The sequence below is a fragment of the Lepidochelys kempii genome, chromosome 7 (assembly GCF_965140265.1).
Source record: "Lepidochelys kempii isolate rLepKem1 chromosome 7, rLepKem1.hap2, whole genome shotgun sequence".
NCBI classification, from domain to species: domain Eukaryota; kingdom Metazoa; phylum Chordata; order Testudines; family Cheloniidae; genus Lepidochelys; species Lepidochelys kempii.
The window spans coordinates 98,864,760-98,889,509 of NC_133262.1; the positions used below are offsets into that span (position 1 = coordinate 98,864,760).

General features: G+C 39.6%; 1 protein-coding gene across 2 annotated transcripts in view; it reads right to left on the bottom strand.

Annotated features, from left to right (window-relative positions):
- Positions 1–24,750, bottom strand: part of PPP2R2D (protein phosphatase 2 regulatory subunit Bdelta) — a 44,517-nt gene that overhangs the window by 4,986 nt on the left and 14,781 nt on the right. Inside the window, exons 3-7 of one of the 2 annotated variants that reach the window (XM_073354023.1) lie at positions 23,560–23,657; positions 13,345–13,510; positions 5,934–6,046; positions 2,514–2,691; positions 1,453–1,617 (exon numbers count right to left, since the gene is read on the bottom strand). In XM_073354023.1, coding sequence (XP_073210124.1) covers positions 1,453–1,617; positions 2,514–2,691; positions 5,934–6,046; positions 13,345–13,510; positions 23,560–23,657 — 720 coding nt within the window. Of the gene's footprint in view, positions 1–1,452; positions 1,618–2,513; positions 2,692–5,933; positions 6,047–13,344; positions 13,511–23,559; positions 23,658–24,750 lie in introns of those variants that run through there. The other variant, XM_073354024.1, reaches the window with a different exon arrangement.

Consider the following 24,750-nt stretch of genomic DNA (forward strand, 5'->3'; position numbering starts at 1 on the left):
TTATAGCCCTGCTTAGCTTTTTTTTTTTTTTTTTTTTTAAAAAGGTGATCTTTCTTTAAAAAGGCACTAAGTTCTCATAGCTAGAACCACTAGCTGCTAAGCTCCAATGGGTTCTCCCATTAGGGCATATGAAGAAGCTGCAATTCCTGGAGTTTTGGAATGAACATTAAGAGGCAGAAACTAACAAAAAAAAACCCAGTATATGAAGTTAAATTCAAAAGTCACTGTGTTCCCTCTAGGACTACTGATTATTCTATAACTTTATCATAATGTAAAACTAAAAAATTTTTAAATGTGAAACAGTAAGAGAAGTCAGCATCTCCAGTGTACATTTCTTTTACAGATCCCACATCTTTTAGTGGTGCTGTAGGGTTTATTTATAAGTGAATATAAATTGCACCACACACAAAATCTACTGAAAGAGCAAGTTTGTATTTACACTGAAATTCAATGAGGATTTTTGTCTGTTTTCTTGAACCGTGCTTCTTGGTTAGGTTGAAAGTCATTTACTCTTAATTCTTCAAATCAATGACAAGATGAACCATTCAACACCAAGGGAATAATAGCAAAGTTCTTTCTTACAAACCTTTTATGAAAACATCACAGACTACCGTACGTTTTACAGAGTAAAGGAAACTAACAAAAATATGACAAGTTAGATTGGCCATTGACATTTCCAATTATATAAGCTAAGTTGACTAAAAAGGAAATGCGCCATACCATACTTGCCACAATGTTTAAATATTTCTCTTCCCCAATCAAAAACCCCTCATCTTTGCTTCAGAATATGAGTTTACCTAGAAATATCAATGCAATTTAGGTAAACCCCAGGAAATAGTGATATATAAAACCATTACTACTGTAATACAACCAAGAAACAACAGGCTGTGTGTAAAGATGGGCCCTATTCCTTATGGTGGAAATATAAAAGCTTTCCTCACCTATATGAGGCTGTGTGGCTCAGTGCTTCAAAAACACTGGCCTTTCACCTCTGGGAACTGGCTTCAAATCCAGCACAGATCATTATGAATAAAATTCATTCCGATAGGTGTAAATGGTCACAAATGAAATGGGTTCTGGCAGCCTCAGCCCAGTTCCTAATGCACAAAGGTAGATGTCAATAAACTGCCCTTAACTGGCACTTGTTAAGCAGATACCTTTGAGAAGCACCAAGACTGAGTCTGGACAGAAGACAGGTCTCACTGGTGCCAAAAGCACTTGAGTCACATCGTCAATTGTCTCATGCTACACTTCTGCTTGCTGATGGCCTAGAACAAGACAATTAAAATGTTCCATTCTACAAAACTATGACTCCTTACCTTTGTAAGTTCTTTACCAATAAGCAGAATTTGACATTTTAATGTTTGTTTATATAGGTAGAACACCTACACGGTCTCTTGTTGTATATGACAAAAGTCTATAAAGCAAGAAGATATAGTCTAAATTACTTACATTTTGAATGTCTATCACAGAGGGCTGAAGAACGCATATCACAGAGTCGTATAGTTCCTTTGCTACTACTGTAGACAAACACATTACAATGATGTGGGTGAAACTCTGCAGCAGTAATCACTTCTGTTAGTTCCTCCATGTTAGCGGGCTTAATATCTACAATGTCTGAAAGTTGGTTGGTAAAGGCAACAAATAGCATTTCCCATTTTTATTATTTCTAAAATACAATTTCCAAAAAATGGTTAATTATGGTTGTAGTATATTTTTAGAAGCATAAGGTAAGTTCCTCCCTTCTGCTTTGTGGACATTTACTGATTGTAAAAGGACAGGAGTAGCATAAAAATAATCCTGGGCTCGTCCTAGAATCTGTACCCTAAAAACTAAAAATATTTGTGTGGAAATTTTTTGCAGGATCTTACAAACAGAACACTGAATGGCCTTCGTTCCTCTTATGCCCTGAAACAACTTAATGGCTATTTTATATTTCTCTCACCTTTGCTTTTATTGAAGACACCTACGTTACTTGCCAAAATATCTCTTGGACCATTTTGGCCTGAAATAGGCAGCCGTGAGCCAAAGCAAAAGGGTCACTTTCAGTATTGTCTGTAAGGCATATCCATACTTGCTATGCAAAATTCTAAGTCTTTACTTTATTTCAAGATTAACATCAGACTACATAGCTGACACTTTGAATACAACAGGAGATAGAACTCTCTAGCGAAATGGAATTATTTTACATATATTATCAATAAGATCATTTAATGGAAGACTGACCCCCACATTTAAGATATATGGTCCCAGAATTTCACCTCGTCTTCACTTTCTGCTCTGCAAAATTAAACTCTACATATCTTCCTACGTGCAGCTTTTCATTTCAAAAACATGTTTCACTGTGAATTAGTGCATTTGAACTAGTGTTTAATTATATGACTAGAGTTAAATGGAAGTATTTAGGGAACTTGTGTTTAGTAAAACTGCAGATATAACAATGAAAGTGTTTCTATTAATAGTCAAAACAGAAATTTATATGTAATCATAGAATTCATACAGGAAAAGGATACTAAAACTTCTATCTGTGATTTCTAAATGCCATAGGTTAATTCTTAGGTCATCTGCAGAAAGGTATGTTTCATGATCACTATTTACTGAAATAGAGTTTATGTGATACGTGTGCGCATTTGCAAATATCCTTCGGGGACTTGCTTCTACCATTAGGTCCATGGGTTTCAATATTGGCACCTGCAAAGGGGAAGAGAAGATACAAGAAAAGTCAGTGTTTATATGTGGGGAAAAGTTCACTGTAAAGATAAAAAAGAGCTAGTAATTTGTGATTCAAAAGTTTACATTAAAGATGAATTCATTCAACTATGGTATACATAGTCATATTTCCTATTATGTAAAATAGCAATGTAGACTACAGAAATCTCATTTTCTCTCTGTACAGGAACACAGTTCACTTAGTTCTGGGGCACTTTTCAAATCCACTGGGCAAAAAAAATCTAACAAAACAGTTGCCCACCCTACTCTGATTTTCCATATTAGCACTCACAAACCAGATCCCAGGTTGCCATTTTTTGCATTTCAAATATGTAAGACTCTCCCATACCTCCCCATCGAGAGAAGTACATTTATACTGAACAATTTCGAGATACTCAATTTGAAACTCTCATATACCTGAAAACATATCTTCTGCAGTTACTTGTAAGATCTATAACAAAAATTAGCTAAACAAAAGAGATCTAAGCCTGTTTACTTTGAGCATCTGATAGCACTTGGTGCACTGACTGTTTCTCCTTTGTCAGTTAATCCCTTCTAAACATCAACAAGGGAGCTGAAAAACCCTTAAAACAACATTTTAAAATGGAATGAAAAAACTATTTGAAGGATGAACAACAAGAATATGGACTTTTAAAAGAAAATTAGTTAATTTACAAATGAAATCAACTTAACCATGTCCTCATAACACAATCTGATGCTCTTTTTACTGAACTATTGATAAATTATTTTTAACACACCAAGAGAATAGAAACAATTTTTTTTTTAAAAAGCTTAGATACAAGAGGTTTCTGGAGTTGCCACATACCTTGTTTATTATAAAAAACATTCCTCTTCTTGCCACTAATGATTAGTCACATTTTAACATTTAAGGTTAAAATGTAAGAAAAAAAATATAATGGATGAAATAGAGTGCTAGGATGAGGTGGACTAAAATTATTATTTTAGGGTACATGAGTTTTATAATAAAAGAACAATCAAAATCCAGGAACACTAGAATTAGTGTAATTAAGGAAAGGTTAAGCAAAATCTAAATTACAATTAATGCAATTAAGTGTGAAATTCTCCTTTAACTCCTGGCTGCAAGGATGCACAGAAGAACAGTGGGCACATGAGCCACACAGAGCGCTTCCACTCTTCATGTCCAGTGGAAAGGCCCTCTGTGCCAGTTTCATAGATCAGTATTGAAGGAATGGGGATGTCTTTATATGAATCCAGTAGGCCTAACACCCCAAGGGTCAAGGAGTGGCTACACCTGCAATTCTGGAGTACCTGCTGTTTGACAACGATACATTCCCTGCATCTAGTTATTTAGGTTTTATGTGGGTGAAGCAGATTTCTAAAATGCACAAGAAAGGGTGAAGTAAAATTCACACAATGAAATCTAAAAGTAACTTTTGAGACTAGAATGTGAAAATGAAATAGCATCAGGCGAACATATTAAGAAACCACCTGAATCATTCCTGGGTGATTGATTATGAAAAACATACAAGTGTAAATATTACCAAATCTCAAATAAAAGGAACATATGTTATTAATAAGTTACTGGTGAAACTAAACCCTGAACCACAAAGCTTCCTAGTAACTGTGCCATGCAAGTAGTTTTTACTATTTATAGCTATAGGACACTAAGAAAAATTTTACCTACACATACAATCTTGCTCTGGAAAAGTGACTTGACCTATTATTGCAATTTGATTGGGTTGTGACTGGCTTTAATAATACTGTGTTTTTATACCCTCAGTTTAGTTTATACTAATATAAACACACATAACCAAAAGTAGAAAGGCTTCTCGTTTCTGCACTGTAAGTATAGTAGAACCTCAGATTTAAGAACACACAGAATTACAAACACTGACCAGTCAACCACACACCTCATTTAGAACCAGAAGTACGCAATCAGGCAGCAGCAGAGACAAAAAGCACAAATACAGCACAGTACTGTGTTAAACAAACTACTAAAAAAATAAAGGAAAAGCTTAAAAAAAAATTGTAAGGTAAGGAAACTGTCTCTGTGCTTGTTTCACTGAAATTAAGATGGTTAAAAGAAGCACTTTTCTTCTGCATAGTAAAGTTTCAAAGTTGTACTAAGTCAATGCTCAGCTGCAAACTTTTGAATGTTTTCATAATGTTTTGTTCAGAGTTACAAACAACTTCCATTCCCGAGGTGTTCATAACTCTGAGGTTCTACTGTATTCTGTTTTGTCTTGACACAGCATTCAATCCATAGTCTTCTGCAATGGCTTCATATTTTAAAAAGGGCAAATCAGGATTAGGAATGGATCCAGTTCTTTAGTTTATGATGGTGCAATAGAAGAAAATGTTATCAATAACATTTATCTGAATACTAAACACATTAAATCCACAAGCAGTAAATCAAAACCATTAGGAAAAAAAAAAACAAAAAACTTTTGAGCCTTTTCAATTTCAGTACAAGCTCCACTCAATCAAATACAAGATCAAATGTCTCTTGTAATGCATCCTTGAAACCATTAAATTTAGACCTACATGGCCAAGATGGCCAAACAGTTTAATTAAAAAGTGAGCTGAACGTTACTGAAAAATATTCTTTAAATTTAATTTTCCACCCATGTCAAAGATAACCACCCTGTGTTAAGTGCAAATTTATGATCCACACACATGTTGCGAGATGGGTCATTAACACAACAGGCTATTCAGGGAGATAAGTAGAAGTGATACACTATCTTTGAACCTAGGTAGTGCAAGAGTCTTATGTTAAAAAAAAGTTCATTCAAAAATATTCTTCTATCTTAATAATTTTACTGTCTTCTATATATTATTTAGACGAATGAAAGGATACACCTAATGAAAAATTTTATTAACTTAATTTTAAATAGACTTTAAAAACCCTATTTATATTTACAACAGCATTAAGATGTTCCAAGATGTCACTAAGAAGCTCATAACAAAATATTTGCGTCGGAAGCACTCTGGTCTTTAATCTTCCCAAAGCATCTAGGCAGTGTTTTATGGACCCATGAATTAATGAAACTTCAGTAATATATTTAATTTAATTCTGTATTATCCTGAAATACCCAATACAGTTTTGACTCCACATAATACAAACTGCAATACAAGACAACTTTATAAATGAATAATACCTCTTTTTAAAATGTACAAAGGTAAAGTTGTACATTCAAAAAAGCAGATTTAACGAGAGCCAAAGGAAAAACCAAAACACATACTCTTAGTGCTGTGATTCTAAATGGATCCCGAAGTCGTCCATCTTCATCTTTCAAGTTATAACCTTCAGCTCTTTTATCCCTTTCACTTATTTTCCATAATTTAATAGTTTTATCTAAAAACAAAAATTCACATTCTTGAAATTGAAATTACAAAATTAAAGATGATTCAATAAATTATTATAAAGTTATATGCCAGATTATAAACTCTCCCGGGCAGGGATTGTTTCTTCATCTGGGTTTCCTCTGTGCCTATTACAAAGAGGCCTCAATTCCGATTGTGGCCTTTGAGTGCTACCATAGTATAAAATGATTAAACACAAACACTACATACTAAAAGTATTTTACGTTGTTTGAATTGCTTATGAAACCATTCAGAATTGTCATTAAAGTTGCCTATTTTAACTAGTTATATACAATTTCCAGACAAAATATAAATTTTAAATGGTGTTAAAGTTGAGAATACAGTAATGCAGAGATTTGCAGGGATGTTCTTAATTCTTATTATGCCCCAAACAAGCAAGATAAACTGAGGAAGTTTGGAATTAAAACTGAAATGAAAAGAAATTCAAATATGTTACTGTATGGAAATGCATAGTTAAGAACTTAACACCTTAATTCTGCTCTGTAGCACCAGCATAAAATAATCATATAAAGGCATTTTAGTATTTGATATCCTGGATTAGATTAAGTCCAAAGAGACATTAGATTTTTCATATTTTTTCCCTTATGGTGTCACTATAGTATAGAGTTAAGGTTTTCTGGGTGCTCTACCAGTACATTTTTATTTCTTTAACATGCTTGGATTTCTTTTAACTTCAACTTTGAATTTCCAGGAAACAGCTTTCTCAGCCATTCCCTGAAATATTGGATTCCAATCTAAGGACTATAAAAGCCATGTTGGATTTATTATTCAAGGGGGGAAAAAGCCATGCCATAGTTCCAAAATTACTATAATTTTTCATATGCACTCAATTTCCCAGATAAGCATCCCCGAAGGCAGCAGCCTCTTTCCCTCCTCACACCCCCCCAAACCACGAGATCTTCTTACAGCAAGCAAAATTAGGCCTCTCCTTCCACCTTCTGGAGCCAGAGAATAGTCTTTTGAATTTAGCTTTCAGCTCACCTGCTTTTTCAATATGGTTCAACTTATATTCCGTTGGAAAATCTACCTGTGAAAGAATCTAAGGAAATTAGTTAGGGAAGTGGATTGGACTGAAGAATTTATGGGTTTAAAGGTAGAGGAGGCCTGGGATTATTTTAAATTAAAGCTGCAGAAGCTATCGGAAGCCTGCATCCCAAGAAAGGGGAAAAAATTCATAGGCAGGAGTTGTAGACCAAGCTGGATGAGCAAGCATCTTAGAGAGGTAATTAAGAAAAAGCAGAAAGCATATAGGGAGTGGAAGAAGGGAGGGATCAGTAAGGAAAGCTACCTTATTGAGGTCAGAATATGTAGGGATAAAGTGAGACAGGCTAAAAGTCAAGTAGAGTTGGACCTTGCAAAGGGAATTAAAACCAATAGTAAAAGGTTCTATAGTCATATAAATAGGAAGAAAACAAAGAAAGAAGAAGTGGGACCGCTAAAAACTGAGGATGGAGTGGAGGTCAAGGATAATCTAGGCATGGCCCAATATCTAAACAAATACTTTGCCTCAGTCTTTAATAAGACTAAAGAGGATCTTAGGGATAATGGTAGCATGATAAATGGGAATGAGGATATGGAGGTAGACATCACCATATCTGAGGTAGAAGCGAAACTCAAACACCTTAATGGGACTAAATCGGGGGGCCCAGACAATCTTCATCCAAGAATATTAAAAGAATTGGCACAAGAAATTGCAAGCCCATTAGCAAAAATTTTTAATGAATCTGTAAACTCAGGGGTTGTACCGTATGATTGGAGAATTGCTAACATAGTTCCTATTTTTAAGAAAGGGAAAAAAAGTGATCCAAGTAATTATAGGCCTGTTAGTTTGACATCTGTAGTATGCAAGGTCTTGGAAAAAATTTTGAAGGAGAAGGTAGTTAAGGACATTGAAGTCAATGGTAAATGGGACAAAATACAACATGGTTTTACAAAAGGTAGATCGTGCCAAACCAACCTGATCTCCTTCTTTGAGAGAGTAACAGATTTTTTAGATAAAGGAAACGCAGTGGATCTAATTTACTTAGATTTTAGTAAGGCGTTTGATACGGTGCCACATGGGGAATTATTAGTTAAATTGGATAAGATGGGCATCAATAGGAAAATTGAAAGGTGGATAGGGAATTGGTTAAAGGGGAGACTACAACGGGTCCTACTGAAAGGTGAACTGTCAAGTTGGAGGGAGGTTACCAGTGGAGTTCCTCAAGGATCAGTTTTGGGACCAATCTTATTTAATCTTTTTATTACTGACCTGGGCACAAAAAGTGGGTGTGCGCTAATAAAGTTTGCAGATGATACAAAGCTGGGAGGTATTGCTAATTTAGAGAAGGACAGGGATACCCTACAGGAGGATCTGGATGACCTTGTAAACTGGAGTAATAGGAATAGGATGAAATTTAATAGTGAGAAGTGTAAGGTCATGCATTTAGGGATTAACAACAAGAATTTTAGTTATAAGCTAGGGACGCATCAACTAGAAGTAACGGAGGAGGAAAAGGACCTTGGAGTATTGGTTGATCATAGGATGACTATGAGCTGCCAATGTGATATGGCTGTGAAAAAAGCTAATGTCGTCTTGGGATGCATCAGGAGAGGTATTTCCAGTAGAGATAAGGAGGTTTTAGTACCGTTATATAAGGCACTGGTGAGACCTCACCTGGAATACTGTGTGCAGTTTTGGTCTCCCATGTTTAAGAAGGATGAATTCAAACTGGAACAGGTACAGAGAAGGGCTACTAGGATGATCCGAGGAATGGAAAACTTGTCTTATGAAAGGAGACTCAGGGAGCTTGGCTTGTTTAGCCTAACTAAAAGAAGGTTGAGGGGAGATATGATTGCTCTCTATAAATATATCAGAGGGATAAATACCAGAGAGGGAGAGGAATTATTTAAACTCAGTACCAATGTGGACACAAGAACAAATGGATATAAACTGGCCACTAGGAAATTTAGATTAGAAATTAGACGAAGGTTTCTAACCATCAGAGGAGTGAAGTTTTGGAATAGCCTTCCGAGGGAAGTAGTGGGGGCAAAAGATCTATCTTGCTTTAAGATTAAACTCGATAAGTTTATGGAGGAGATGGTATGATGGGATAACATGGTTTTGGTAATTAAATATTCATGGTAAATAGGCCCAATGGCCTGTGATGGGTTTTTAGATGGGGTAAGATCCAAGTTACCCGGGAAAGAATTTTCTGTAGTATCTGGCTGATGAATCTTGCCCATATGCTCAGGGTTTAGCTGATCGCCATATTTGGGGTCGGGAAGGAATTTTCCTCCAGGGCAGATTGGAAGGCCCTGGAGGTTTTTCGCCTTCCTCTGTAGCATGGGGCACGGGTCACTTGCTGGAGGATTCTCTGCTCCTTGAGGTCTTCAAACTACAATTTGAGGACTTCAATAGCACAGATATAGGTGTGAGGTCTTTTTTAGGAGTGGTGGGTGAAATTCTGTGGCCTGCATTGTGCAGGAGGTCAGACTAGATGATCATAATGGTCCCTTCTGACCTAAATATCTATGAATCTTATTCTCCTTCAGGGTCACCAATCCCCATGATCCTTGTGCACATAAGGATATTGAACTATTAAGACAGAAAAGCTCTTTTTTCCACTGCAGAAAGATGGAAGAATCAGTCTCCAGGGACAAAGTTAGAAAGGAATGTTACCTTGAACCCATAAGTGAGGCTGTGTAAGAAGATTTAAGGAGGAGCACTACACAGGGCGAACCGCCTTGTGAAGGTCAGGAGCATCTTGGTCTGCTGGTTCAGACAAAGAATTAAACCCTAGGCTTCTGGAGACTAGCAGGTCATCTATGTGAAATAAGTTGTCCAAGAATGAGGCTGAGTTTTTCAATATATGATAGATTGAAAGCTGTGACAAAAATATTCTGAGGACCACCAGCAAGGAGTATTAATGCAAGTGCGTCTTGACTGACTCGGTCCCACAAATTTCCATGTTAAAAGTTTTTCTCCAAGAAGGCATATGATTATTCTATCCCTTCCATGCTTACAGCAGAACCAAGGTACTAATGGGCTTCTGGGCTAAGTTGTGGTTCTGACTTTTGAGAGGGAAGAGGAGAAATGTAGGATCAGTGAAACTATGAAGCCATAAGTACTGGGTATACTTATATCTGTTGACATATCATAAATGGAGGGGGCATTTCTCACAAAATCATCTCCATCAACTAAAGGAGAAGGAACACACTGCACCTGAAGGAGACTGACTCCGCAAAACACTGAGTGTAAGGAAAAACATTCAAAGCCCCTGACTCTATCCTAACTAATCCTGAGGTAAAAACATGGTTGGGGGAAAAAAAAGTCAAGGTAAAAATCTAAGCAGAAGTCTAGCCTCTATCTGCTAAGACAAGGAAACAGCAGAGAAGCATGAATCATCCACTCTCCTTTAGAGGAAGAATGTGATTTTGAAGAAGTCTGCTATTTTTATTTGCTGTTAGGAAAAAATCTACTCCTCTGACTTAAGGAGGGATGTTTGAAAAAAAGTTTCTCCTCCTTAAGAAATAAGTATACACATATGAATATACAGTAAAAGGTTTGGGTAGCATGCACAACGTATTTGCATTTAGTAATTTGTTTCTGTTATTCCCCATCAAGCTGACAAAGATTTGCAGTTGAACCAGTGACCTCCTGAGGAGTGAGACTTCCTTTATATTTTAAAATTCTATGAAAAGTGTGACATACCCATTTGAATAAACCTTTCTTTCAGAAGCTGTTATATGCACTATTTTCATAAACAAAAAGGAGACTGATATACAATGTTGAAATGTACAGGGATTTGTTCTGTTGTTTCACAGCTGATGTCCCTGGTGTTCTGTTTAACAGGTGATCATGAGATAATGGACAAACCTTGTGAAAGGTAATAGGGTATGGGTTTTCATCCTGTAGGTCATGATCACCCTCCCCTCTGCCCTTCCTTTACAGGGCGGGGAGTCCTGAAATTATGGGAAAGAATCCAAAATTTATTTCTGTTGCAATGAGGTCAGATTACAGAAAAGTTGAGAACACACCGGATTAGAAGACTAAATAATTTATTTGTGGACAGAGGTATAACACAGAAAAGTGATTTAGTGGAGAAAGTAGACTGTTTAAATCTAAGTCCATGTCAAGAAAGAAAACCAATTATTTTTAACTTTACAAACAGGAGGGGACTGTCCATTCAGAAATTCAACGTTCTTTCACTCAGTGTTGATGAGCTGACACTTCCATAAAACGTAGATGATTCCAGTCAAATGCTGGATAAGGCGACAGAAACATTCTCTAAGGAGCTAGGTTGAAAAATTGCCAAAGGGACTGTAACGTCAACAGGACAGACAAAAAAGCAGCTTTGGCTGTTAGAATGCCAAGAAATTTCTACCATGCAAGGAACAAGGTAAACTATCCAGTTATTTCGTAACTTAAAATTTACAGATAGACTGCAAGTCCTTTTCATAGAATCCAGGTAACAGATATATCATCTGAAACCTTTTTAAGTTTTCTTTCCATTCTATAAATTGTCTAATTCAATTTAGAATAAGCAAACTGCTGTATCTGTAGAACTGACAGATATCTGAGGGAAATTGTTTGCTAGCGTTCTGGAAAAAAGTGAATTCTGCATGGGAGACAAGGAAGAATGAGCCTTATTCTCAAACCCCAAATGCTAATCAGAAAAGCTATCACTTTTTTTTAAACCTATAAACTAGTACCTTCAAGGCCTCTGAGTAAGGGGGTTTATTTGGATTACAAACTGGGCAGGGGCCTTCCTTTAAAATCTTATACAGTGGCAAGTATACCATCAGCAAATAATAACTGTGTAACAGTCAGATGTACAATAAAGTGTAGGCTTCCAGAGGCATACAAGACCCAGCCCAACCAAAGATACCAAGTTCTTTCACACTCACTTTGTAAGTTATTTTACGATAAAGAACACCAATGCAATTGTATACTGCAGTATTCCATATGAAACTTAATCACACTTGCTCCATTTTTTAAATCTATTAATTACAAACAATAAGGTTACACTAGTTGAAAGGTAAGAGGGAAATAATTTTGATGTCATTTGTTTTCAGCATTTGATATCACTTTTGTACTCAGTTTCACTGCTTTCTTGTGTAGTTTCCATCTGTGTTCATCTTTCACACAGCAATAGGGGAGACAAACAGTTACAACTAGAAAAAAGTGATTGTAAAACAACAAAAATTGGCAGACAGATTCCGGGTCAGATGTAATACTTCAAACCAGTTTAAAACAAAACAAAACAAAAAAAACCCCAACAATAGTTTCAGTTCAAGTTCATACGATCTCTTTAGACTTGCCAACCGGCATTTTCAGGACATAGCGTAGGAGTAATAACCTACAAAAAAGCCCTTCCCTATTAATAGTGCATTATGGTGAAACAGCAGTACTACAGTACCCACCACAATGGTACTACAATCCAGAATGGAGTATTTTAGTGGAAACCATAATGTAAGTATTTACTATTAACAACATATATTAGAAGATAACCATTAAGATTTTCCCCAATTTAATAAGGCAGAGAGGAGAGATAGGGCTATATTTCAGATTTATTTAAGTGAGACTCTTAATTGTATGTATGGTATCAACATACCATGGTCATGTATGTAATGGAAATATAAACAAACATATTCCTGTCAATACAGCTGTTCCTTTTAGTTTGAAAGCTATTCCAAGCAGGCACCAGGCTCTGATGTTTGGGAAACATACCACATTGTGGGAACCACCAGAAATAATGTTGCATCACTAACATCAGGTTGCTCTGTCATTGAGGAACGGCCCTGCCACTGGACAGGGCCAGGATCAGAGAAACACAAAGAAAGCTTAAAGCCTACTTTTCTCAAGCTATGCTAAGGATATGGGGCTAAATCCTACCTTTTGAAACACATTTGTGCATGACAGAAGCAGAGAGCAAACAGAGCTTCTTACATAGCCTTCAGTCATGCAAGCAGAACATCAGGCAGGGAAAGTACTGCTGGCTATTATGTCAGCTTGCATATTACATCCAAGGACACATTCTGTGGGTTGGTAGGTATATCTTCCCATATTCCCCTAAAACAGCTAATGCATAGTTACTTCACTATTCTAAACACATGGTATCAAACTGAACATGTCTTGCAAGGAATTAAAACTATGAAAAAAGGATACTATTCTGTTGTATGAAAGTAATGAACAAATGGATCCAGGATAAGACTATGAAATTCAACTAGAGTATCAAAAGATCTTGCTGTTTTACAAAATAAAAGTACACAATGAAATGTCCTTACCATTTGTAGACAGCAGGAAATGAGCAGCATTCTGTTGTGGTAACCACCTAATTTTATTAATTTTTTCCTCAATTTCTAGACTCTTCAAGTAGTCAAACTCAGGTTCATGACTCTGAAAGGTACTGTAAACATTATATTCTCCCCGAGAATGCGGACGGCTTTTATTCTGAAAGGAAGCAGAACATTTTTATTAATGAAATAGAAGTTCTTTATGTACCTAGAAAATGACAACACTTTATATACACTTTAAGAACAGATAAAATCAGCCAACTATTAATGACAAAATAAATGTGAACGAGGAATTGGGAAATGCTACTGGGCAAAGTCTTGATGAACTGGTCAAGATCCATTAGAATGATATTCTGTATAACTGGTCTTTTACAATACAAATTGTAAGTTTAATTTAAAATGTCCATTTTTGCTTAGTTTTAGAAATTGCAAAATCCAGTCTGATCCTGCTATGTTTGATGCACCAGTATGCCCTCTGCTGGCAATGTTCTAGCCACAGAATTTCACTGCACATTAGACATGTCGTATATGGTTATGGAAAGACCCCATTTCTCACAAGATGTGTGGTTTTGTAAAGTTTTTAAAATGTATTTTTTTTAATATACCAATGTTATAACATTACAAACTCTACAAAACTGCGCATATTGGAAGATAGTGGACTCTTACCACTATTGGGCAGCTCCAGTCCACAGTACGGTTCTGTGGCTGGTATGTCAGCAACAGAGAGCATGTGGTGCACCAAATAGCGATGGAGCAGGAGATCTGCAGCTGGTCTTGACTTAGAGATCTGCAGAGAAACAGAAGTTTTACAGTAGATTAATATTATACAAATGTTTCTTCTTGTTATTTGGGACAGTCAACATGTAATTTCTAAAATTGCTCTGCAAATCGACATTAATGCAGATTTGCATTAAAAGTGTCCTGCAAATTGTCATCTCCCCTTACCAATATGTGGCAAACCCCCAACAATCAAGTAAAGATGGTCCAATCCTGCAATGTGCTGAGCATCCTAAACTTCCATTCATTTCAATGGAAGGCGAGGACACTGCATAATTCAAGATGTCAACTTGGCTTCCACTCTGTTTGAGGCCACTATGACATTCATTCCCCACTCTTATTAGCAGGCTCTTGTTCAGGTGCTTCCCTATGTTAACTATAACCATCATGAAATACAGCCACAATATGGAATAGGCTGGTGAGGCCTCAGGTAATTCCTTGTTTGGGAATTATCTAGATTAAAAAAAGTTGTGTATTATGTTACCCTTAATTGTACATAATTCTAAATATTTTTTAGAAAAGATTACTGTGAATAGTCACTGAGGAAGGAACAGGAAGATGCATCCTGCGAATATCAGAGTTAGCTCTGTGCCTACCATAGTACATTAACAGTTATCATGTGGAACAGGTAGTGAAGCGTATAGTTAAGGCTGACCAACACTAACTGTCATCACACTGCGACTCCCTTCTGACAACAAATATTACTACACGACCCCAGGAGGGGGGGACCGAAGTCTGAGCCCACACGAGCCTCCTCCACCGCCTCCCCCAGACAAAGCCCCAGTACCGTGTGGGGGGGTGGAGGGAAGGGGAGACAAGACTGAAACCCAAGGGCTTCAGCCCCAGGGAGGGCACCTGTAATCTAAGCCCCGCCACCCAGGTTTGGCCCCAGGTGGTAGAGCTCAGGCTTTCAGCTTTAGCTCTGGGCCTCAGCAAGTCTAAGCCAGACTTGGTGACCCCAATAAAATGGAGTCCCGACCCACAGTTTGAGAACAGCTGCTCTAGCCCGGGGGGTAAGCAGGACTTCCCTGCAGTTGCCTGTCCCAGCAGCCAGGGACTGCTGTTGTGCCAGGCACCAGAATTAAAAGCAGGAATACCGTCTCCTGTCTTCTCAATATTTCCACTGCTGGTGCTCAGAAAATTCTGAGAAAGAAATAGCAGCATAACTACAATGCAAAGGGATAAGGAGCCATGGTGGGGAGACAGGGACTGGGACAAGGAGCCAAGGGGAGGAAGTGGGAAGGCAAGAGTAGGACTGGAACAAGTTCAGATTGACAGGACCAAGGGCAGAACAGTTTGTAGTCACTGAGTATGCTACACTCAGAATTTGGAACAAAACCCAGGATTCCTGAATCTCTACATTCTTTTATCAAATTCTTCTATCAAAATATGTACCTCATCTCCCTCTAGTGGCTGATCCATACAGAAGATGGCAAGTCTCTACTGCTAGCAGTAACTGTTAGCTCAAGACCCTGTCTACGCTGGCAAGTTTCTGTGTAGTAAAGCAGCTTTCTGCATTGTAACTCCTGAGGTGTACACACTGCCAAGCCACTTAGTATGCAGAAACTGTGCAGTTGCAGCGCTGTAAAAAAACAAAAACAAAAACCAAACAAAAAAAATACCACACACACCACCCCGACATGAGGTATACAGCTTTCTGCATTGGGGATACAGTGCCACAGTGCCAGTGTAGACACCCTGGTTGATTACAGAGCTACAATTGGCCTCTGGAACGTGTCCCACAATGCCTGTTCTTGCCTCTCTGGTCATCGGTTTGAACTCTACTGCCCTTCCCTCAGGTGACCAGTCATCCCCACCCCGTGAATTCTGTGGGAATTTTGAAAGTCCCCTTCCTGTTTGCTCAGTGACATGTGCAGTGGTCTCAGTGCATCTTCCCAGGTGACCATGCCTGCTCCACGCACCAGGCAATCCCCCGCTTGGAGCAGTGCTGAGTGGCTGGATCTCATCAGAATTTGGGGAGAGGAGGCTGTCGAGTCCCAGCTGTGCTCCAGCCATAGGAATTATGATACCTCTGGACAGATTTCACAATGCATGACAGAAAGGGGCCATGACTGGGAAACACTGCAGTGAAGGGTCAAAGTGAAGGAGCTGTGCAACGCCTACCACAAGGTGTAGGAGGCAAACCATCGCTCTGGTGCCAAGCCTATGAGCTGCCAGTTCTACAAAGAGCTGAATGGGATACTCGGTGGTGACTCCACCTCCACTGCAAAGTCCACTGTGGATTCTTTGGGGGCTCGCATGCCAGTTGAGAGTGGACCGAGCCAGGAGGAAGAAATCTTGGACGATGATGTGGCAGGGAAAGGGGACCCAGAGGCAGAACGATGACTTGGAAACCAGAGATGTTTGCAACCAGGAGCTCCTCTCTACCCTGGAGGAGGCTAGCCAGTCACAGCTGTCGGATCTTGGTGAAGCGCAAACAGAAGATGAGGCCCCTGATAAGTGGCTTTGATTTTGGGAATCACTGAAGTGAGTTGTTGGGGGCAGGAGGGTTGTAGAAAGCAGGCTTGTGTCTCTGTGATGCGTGTACCACAACATGCCTAGTCTGAGCAGAGGAAGAGGGTGTTGATTGACTCCCTCACTTCAGAAGCATCTGCCTCAGAGATCTCCAGGAAACTCTCATGAAGATACCGGGCAACCCGCTGCCGCAAGTTCTTCGGCGGAGCTGCTTGTTTCTTGCCCCAGTAAGGGCAACTTTCCTGCACCACTCTACTGTCACTGGGGGGTCGGGTGGGGGGATCACTGCTGCATATAGGAGAGCCGCATAAGGGCCAGGGCGGTCAAAAAACAGGAATTGAAGAAGTGGCGGGACAGCAAGAGGAGGGACCGAAAGGAGCACATGGCGCACCAGAACGAAGCCACAGAGTGGCTGTTAAATGTTATGGAGTACAAGTGGACACGCTCCAGGTGCTACTAGCACTGCAGACCAAGCAGCTCCGCACACCGCCTCTCTTGCAGCCACTGCTGCAAAACTCTTTCCCATGCGCTCCCCCAGACACCACCAACACACTCTTATCAACCTCCTGGCTCCAGTCAGTACCCGCTGCATTCCACTCCTCCCCCATCACAGTCCAGCACTGTTTACTCCCAGTACGCACTGCACTCAACAACCGTCCCTCTGCAGTTTAGCCCTGCTGAAGTACAGTACTCACTGCACTGTACTCTAAAGGAGAAGGTTGGATATAATACCTGGACATACACAAATCTAACTGCCCCAGGACCCCACCTCCTCCTGGGACCCTCCCCTCCCCCTCAGTGCTGATGTGTTTGTTTCTCTCTCTCTTCCAGTTGTTGATTTTTAATAAAAGAATTGTGTTGGTTTGAAAGCAATCTTTAGTCTATTAATTGAAAGCAAACATAGCCCTGAAAAGCAGCAGGCAATTTTCTTAAACCTTCATAATACATTATCTGCACCAATCACAATCACCTCCTAGCATTAAGAGCACTGCACTTCTGAGCACAGCAACAAATATTAGTGGCTTTCAGCTTCAAATTGCTGCCTCAAGGTATCCTTATGGCCCTGTGCTGAACCCCTCTAATAGCCCTGGTCTCCGACTATTCAAATTCAGCCTCCAGGCGCTCAGCCTCAGCAGTCCAGCCCTGAGTGAAGCTTTCGCCCTTCCCTTCACAAATATTATGGAGCGTACAGTATGCAGCTATAAGCATAGGAATATTGTCATCAGCCAGGTCCAGCCTCCCACATAGGCAGCGCCAACGGACCATTAAAAGGCCAAAAGCACCTTCAACAGTCATTCTGCACTTGCTCAGCCTATTGCAAATAACTCCTTGCTGCTATCAAGGTGCCCCATGTATGGCTTCATAAGCCACACCATTAAGGGGTAGGCAGAGTCTCCCTGGATCACAATGGGCATTTTGACTTCCCCTACGGTGATCTTCTGGTCCGGGAGGAAAGTCCCTGCTTGCAGCTTCCTGAACAGGCCAGTGTTCCAAAAGATGCGTGTGTCATGCACCTTTCCAGACCAGCCTTCGTTGATGTCTGTGAAACGCCCACGGTGATCCACAAGCACCTGGAGAACCATTGAGAAATACCCTTTCCGATTATTGTGCTTGGCGGCTAGGCGGTCTGGTGCCAGAATTGGAATATGCATGCCATCTATTGTCCCTCACAGCTAGGGAAGCCCATTTGTGCAAAGCCATCCACAATGTTACGCACGTTGCCAAGAGTCATGGTCTTTTGGAGCACGATGTGATGAATGGCCCTGCACACTTCGTCAACACGAGTCCAGCGGTCAACTTTCCCACTCCGAACTGGTTAGCTACCAATCGGTAGCAGTCTGGAGTAGCCAGCTTCTACGGTGCAATCGTCACACGCTTCTCTAATGGCAGGGCAGCTCTCATTCTTGTGTTTTTGCGCTGCAGGGCTGGGGCGAGCTCACCACAGTCCTGTGAATATGGCTTTCTTCATCCAAAAGTTCTGCAGACACTGCTCATCATCCCAGACGTGAATGACAATGTGATCCCACCACCCAGTACACAAACCGTTACAAGATGGTGCCAAATGCAGATGGAAGCACAGGGATTTCTGGGATGTGAAGCAATGCCTCACAGGGCATTGGGACAGCACCCAGGATGCCCTGCAATCCCCTCCGCCTTCCCACAACTCTTAGCGACAGAAGAGAAAAGAGATGCTTTGTGGGATAGCTGCCCAGAGTGCACCACTCCGAATACTGCTGCAAGTTCCACAAGTGTGAACATGCTATTGTGCGGGCAGCTGACAGCGTGCACACACAAGCAGTTTCCCTTCAGTGCTCTTTGAGCAGCGCTGTAACTGCCAGCACTGTAACTCTGCCAGTGTAGACATATCCCCAGTATAGACCTCTGCCATTGGGGGTCTAAAAGTCTGTGAAGCAGATAAGCCTATATATATATATATAAAAAAATTACCCCAAAAGTGTGATTTTAGAAGGAAAAAGACTTTTTGCTCTGACTGAATTAAAGTCTAACCTTCAACCCAAATTTTCAGTGTAAAAGAAAAAAAAAAAGCTATGCAAAAAGAACCAAAAAATAAAAGGGGATGTTATGAATATCTGTCTATAAAACTCAAACTGTTCTTCTCTGTGCATGGCTCAGTGAATGCCTTGTTTGTGTTTTCCTGTTATTTCAATTCCAACTTTTCATAGCTTTGTATTTTTTAAAATCATCATCATCGAGTTGGGACTTTCATAGGATAGTTGAAATAATGTGTGTGGACTGACCCAAGACTTCAAATGTCTCAAAATAGCTTTGGACCTGCTGACTATCTAAACATTTTTCTATCTGTGGATTTTCTGACCTGAAATTACAGCAATGAGGAGGTTCTTTGTTTGGTAAAGATGACCTAAACTGAACCCCATTGGACAATGCTCATGACTTCAGAAGAGGAGTACTCAATTCTGATTCCCCAAGGGACTCCTGAGGAGGTGTTCCAAAGGAAAGGAACCAGATAGGCCACCATCTTCAAAAACTGAAGTAAACGCAGTTGCCATAACTTGTGGGTCTGTTTGCTGCTGCAGTGGCTTCTGGCCTGAAAAAAAAAAGAGGCCTGTACTTGCTCCATCCTCCCAGCTGGCCACCAAGGGTAGGTTCCAGCAACATGCAACGTCTAAAATTCAACATTTACAAGCCTGTTTTCTCTAGAAAAGCAGCAACTTCTGTCAATGTTAAAACATCCAAGCTGATAAAACTAGTGGCTAATATTCTCAAACATGTACCAGCATCCTGAAGTTGAATTAAACCACAAAAGTATCAAATGTTCAAGTTTTGTGTTTTTTCAATTTTTGTTAGTAGACAGACCTCTCTAATAAAAATGCAAGAACACTAAAGCTTTTTTTGGACTCCAACAGATGGCTAGTAGCCATCAAGTGTGTGCACAGCTGAAACCCACGGAATTTGAGAAAGTTGCAAGGAAAGAATAAAGTTTATCTAAGAACCAAGCATTTTACCAAGTGTTTTATTGTTTTACCTCTTTTCTCGGCGTTCTCTATACATTTGGGTAAATAAATAATGCTTTGTTCCGAGAAACAGTTTTTGAGTCACTTTAATCAGATACTAGTCATGGGCCCTCAGAGAAAAAGAGCTTACAGGTGCTGGATGCAGTTTGGCTTATCATGTAATAATAGTTGGGAAATGGGGCTGCCACCCAGAGATCCAGTCCCATAGTGGTTGGAACACAGGTTTCCACCACTGAGAGAGATGAAGGAATCCAAGCCTATTACCTAAAGGACACACTTGAGAGGGACCAAAAATGGTCCCATAACTGATGCAAGAAAAAAAAAGTTGACATACATATATTGACAATTTCTTTGTGGGTTGCACAGCCTCTGAGGACCTAGTGTGAATACCACCCAGTCAGCTTTAAATGTGACCAATCCCCTATGCTCTCACATGGTTCATCAAAAAGGTTGGAACATGTGAGAAGTCAATATGGCTCCACTTGATGGAATTTCTTTTTGGTTTCCCTAGGTTGTTAAGAAATGCAAATTACACACAAATAGTCACGTTAAACCAACACTAAGGTTGCTAAGTCAAGAACTCAAAAGTTCGATGACCCCAGAAATATTTATCTCCCTTGTGTATATGCATTATAATCCTGTCTTAAACTACATGATCATTTACTAGAGAGACATGGTGAGCAATATCTTTTATTGGACCAACTTCTGTTGGTAAAAGACAACCTTTTGAACCACACAGAGCTCTTCTTCAGGTCTGGGAAAGGTACTCAGATTGTTGCAGCTAAATAAAAAGTGGAACAGATTGTTCAGCCTAAGTAGTTAACACATATTGTAAGAGACCATTCAAGGTGGTCAGTTAACCTCTGAAGTCATAAAACAAAAAAGGGAGGTAAAAGTGGGTTACAGATTGTTGTAATAAATCATAAATCCAGTGTTTTTATTAAATTTGTGATTTTTAGTTTTGTCTAGTAAAGTTATGAATTCAAGCTCCAAGGCTAGCCTTTTGAAGGTGTTGTGCAGGTTTCCCTTGAGGATGAGGACTGAGAGGTCAGATATGCAGTGACTGTTTTGTGAAAAGTGTTCGCCTACCGGTTATATGGTGCTTTTGTCTTAGTTGTCTATGTGAGTTCATGCCATATCAGACCTCTCAGTCTTTGTCCTCAAATGAAACCTGCACAACACCTTCAAAAGATGAGCCTGGGGAGAACTCCTCCTGTCACCGTAGGAAGCATCAACACTCAAGTGCTACAGCAGTGCAGTTGTAGCATTTCACCTTGAATGGTCTCTTGAAATGTGTGTTAACAATGTACGCTAAATAATCTGTTCCATCTTGTATCTAGCTGTGACACTCTGGTCACCTTTCCCAGAACTAAAGAAGAGCTCTGGAAAGTTAGGCTCTTTCACCAAGAGAAGTTGGTCCAACAAAAGATATTACCTTGTCTCTAACATTCTAGGACCAACACAACTACAATATTACAAACAAATGATCATATACTATTTTTTTCCATATGATCCCTGCCTCATTCAATTCATAGAATGGATGATACTAAGGGAATGAGGCTGCTGTGTGTTGGACCTTGCCTCAATTGCTGCAGAAGCTGGAAGCTGCACAGTGAATAAGGAAGGACATTGCAGGAAGAGAAAAGATGGTCTCACAATTTACAAGGCTGAAAGCTACTCTGAAGATCTGGATTTTATCCCCCGCCTCTGCCACAGAATTCCTGTGTGATGCTGGGCAAATCACTTAAACCAAACTTTTCAGAGGTTGCCACTAATTATGTGTTCCTCATTTTCTGAGTGCCAGGGGTCTGAACTGAAGAAACACTGGCACTCTCAACTGCAATGGAAATCAATGAGAGCTGTGCTCTGAACATATAAAAAAAAGTGTTATAAAATGCTAAATTCTCTACAAAATAAAATAAAAATAAATCAGGCCATGAGCACCTCAAATTATGACCTAAATTAGTGGCTTTACCTTAATCTCCCTGTGCCTCAGTTCCTCATCTGTAAAACAGGAATACCCCCACCCAACCTCACTGCGGTGTTGTGAAGATTAATGTTTGTGAAGAATTCAGATGCTACAATGATGAGTGCCACAGACAAGCCCATGAGGAAATTAATAATTCTGTATGCAGAGCAGGGTTTGAATTGTATCCAGTAAATAAGGCATAGGTCCATATATTGAACAATGAGGCTAAAATGAAATACTGACTACCCATTAACTGAGCACTACCCATCTATACACTTAATGAAGCAGGGCTCTGTAAAAATAGTATGTAAATTTGAATTAAAGACTGTCAAAATGCATACACACGAGGGGTACAAGTTAAGGCTGCATGGGACACCTTAATTCCGGTAATTCATAACTTCTGAGTGCTTGACTTTGCGAATTGAACATTCTTTTAATGTAGTTTTTATGTTTAACTCTATAACGTAGATATAAATGTAAGCATACTTGAGGGCTCAGAGACAGGATTTTCCTCAGGCTTTCAAAGCAAGGTATAAAAATGCTCTTTGGAGGCAGAAAAATGTTGAAAGAAAGTGAACATTCCACTTGGTAGCAACAACCATATAAAGATTTCTTTTACAGATATGGCAAAGCGATGGTAATCCAAGTATTTGGCTGTGTAAGGCTCAGACAGTAAATCTATGTTCTTTACATACCATGAGCTTATAGTGTAGTATCCCAATGTACACTATTTGTGTGTTGTAATAAACTGGATTATGCACATTTTAAATTTAACCATCTGTATTTATCCAGATTGAGGATACAGAATTTTTCTGTGTTTTTTCCCCCTTCTATTGTGAAGATTATGGTACAAACAATATGCAAATATGAAGTGTATATATACACACGCCAGCCCATTCTGAGTAACGCAGGAAAATTTTAACTGGTGCCTACCATCTCAATGACATTATCTGCTAAACAGTTGTTGAAGAAGGCCTTCTCTATGCTCTTCCCTGCCAGGTTGCCACATATTTTTGGGGTTGATTGGGAAGCTGCTGCCTCTGCTATCTTTGAGTCAGCTGCTCCTAGAACACAGCAAGCTGCTGATGCTTCAATTTTCAAGCACCCTCTGTTTTCCTCCTAGCAGCTGAGCTGTCCATGCCTTCTTTCTGAAGACAGTTAAAATATTTCTAAAAGACTACAATTTTTTGTCACCCTGACCCTGAGCTTTAAGTTAAACAGCAGGGCCCATGGCAATCTGCAGAATTATTGTGATTGTACAGGCTCAACAGAAATACTTGGAATGGCCATTGCTTCAGATACATCATTGAGTTCAATAAAGAGATCGGAACAATTTCAAATTTTCTAAAGAAATATCATGGACTAGAAAACAACATGAGAACATTTAAAGTTGGTGATATCAAAAGCTGTAGCAATATCATGCATGTTAATAAATGAAAAACTCAAGAGCAGCTTCAGTAGGCACACTTCATTGTTTTTGAAGTCACTGACCTCTTGTTCCCTTTGAAATATAACCACTCTGCCACCCTTGTCTCCTGTCGCAAGAAGATCTCCAGAGTAATTAAATTCAACTGTTGAAATAATATCAGCTGTAAACATAAAATAGAGACAAAGTAGCATTATAATGTGTAAACTGAGCCAAATAGTTTAAAGACCTAGAAACTGAACACAATACAGAGGAAGATAACTATTCCACTTCGATAATATGACAGCAAAACAATCCTATCTAACTTACAGCATTACTATCCAAAACTAAAACCAATACTTTTGGGCATGTATATCTTATTTTTATATCTTATTGCTGTACATTTGCTGAGTGGCAACAGTTGCTGAATAGAACTAGGTAACAAGCGAAGCCCACAAGGGTATGTCTATGCTGGAAATACCCGCAGCTGGCCTGTGTCAATTGACTTGGGCTTGCGGGACTCAGGCTGTGGGGCTATAAAATTGCAGTGTAGATGTTTGGGCTCAGACTGGACCTCAAGCCCTGGGACCCCCAGGAAGGAAACAGGTATGAGAAAACTTCCCCAGAGGACAGGTTTCCTTCTAAGCTAATCTCCAACAATTGAGGGTTACAACCTAAAATATGAGCTTTATATCCTCTCAATTTTTTTATTTTTGCATTTATTGCAACAATTCTGAATATTTTTGCTACCCAAATAAATATCTAATCTTGTTTTCAGTATTGCTAAGTTTCTGGCCTTAGTGATATTCTGGGGCAATGAATTTCGCAGCCTAATTGGGCATTGTATGAAAAAAATATTCCTTATCAGTTTTGAATTTGCCACCTTTAATTCTTTTGAATAGCCCCTTGCTCTGATGAGACAAATACACAGACACTTCTCCCAATTTTCTCTATACCATTATTTTGTATTTACCGTATATACTCATTCATAGGCTGAATTTTTTTAGTAAAAAAGGGAAGCATCAGAGAAGGGGGTCGGCTTATGAACGGGTATAGAGGGGAGAGGTGGGACACAGCCCCTTCCCCCAACAGAGGGAGCAAGGAGAGGCAGCACAACCAGCAGAGCCAGAAGAGAAGAGGCGGGGTCAGAGTCTCTCCGCTTCTGGCCATGCTGCTCTCCCTCCAGCCTCCGAAGCAGCTGCAGCTCTGGGGCTGCCAGGCTGCAGCCCTGCCACTCAGCCCTGCCCTCCAGAGCACGCTGCAGCCGTGCCGCCTGG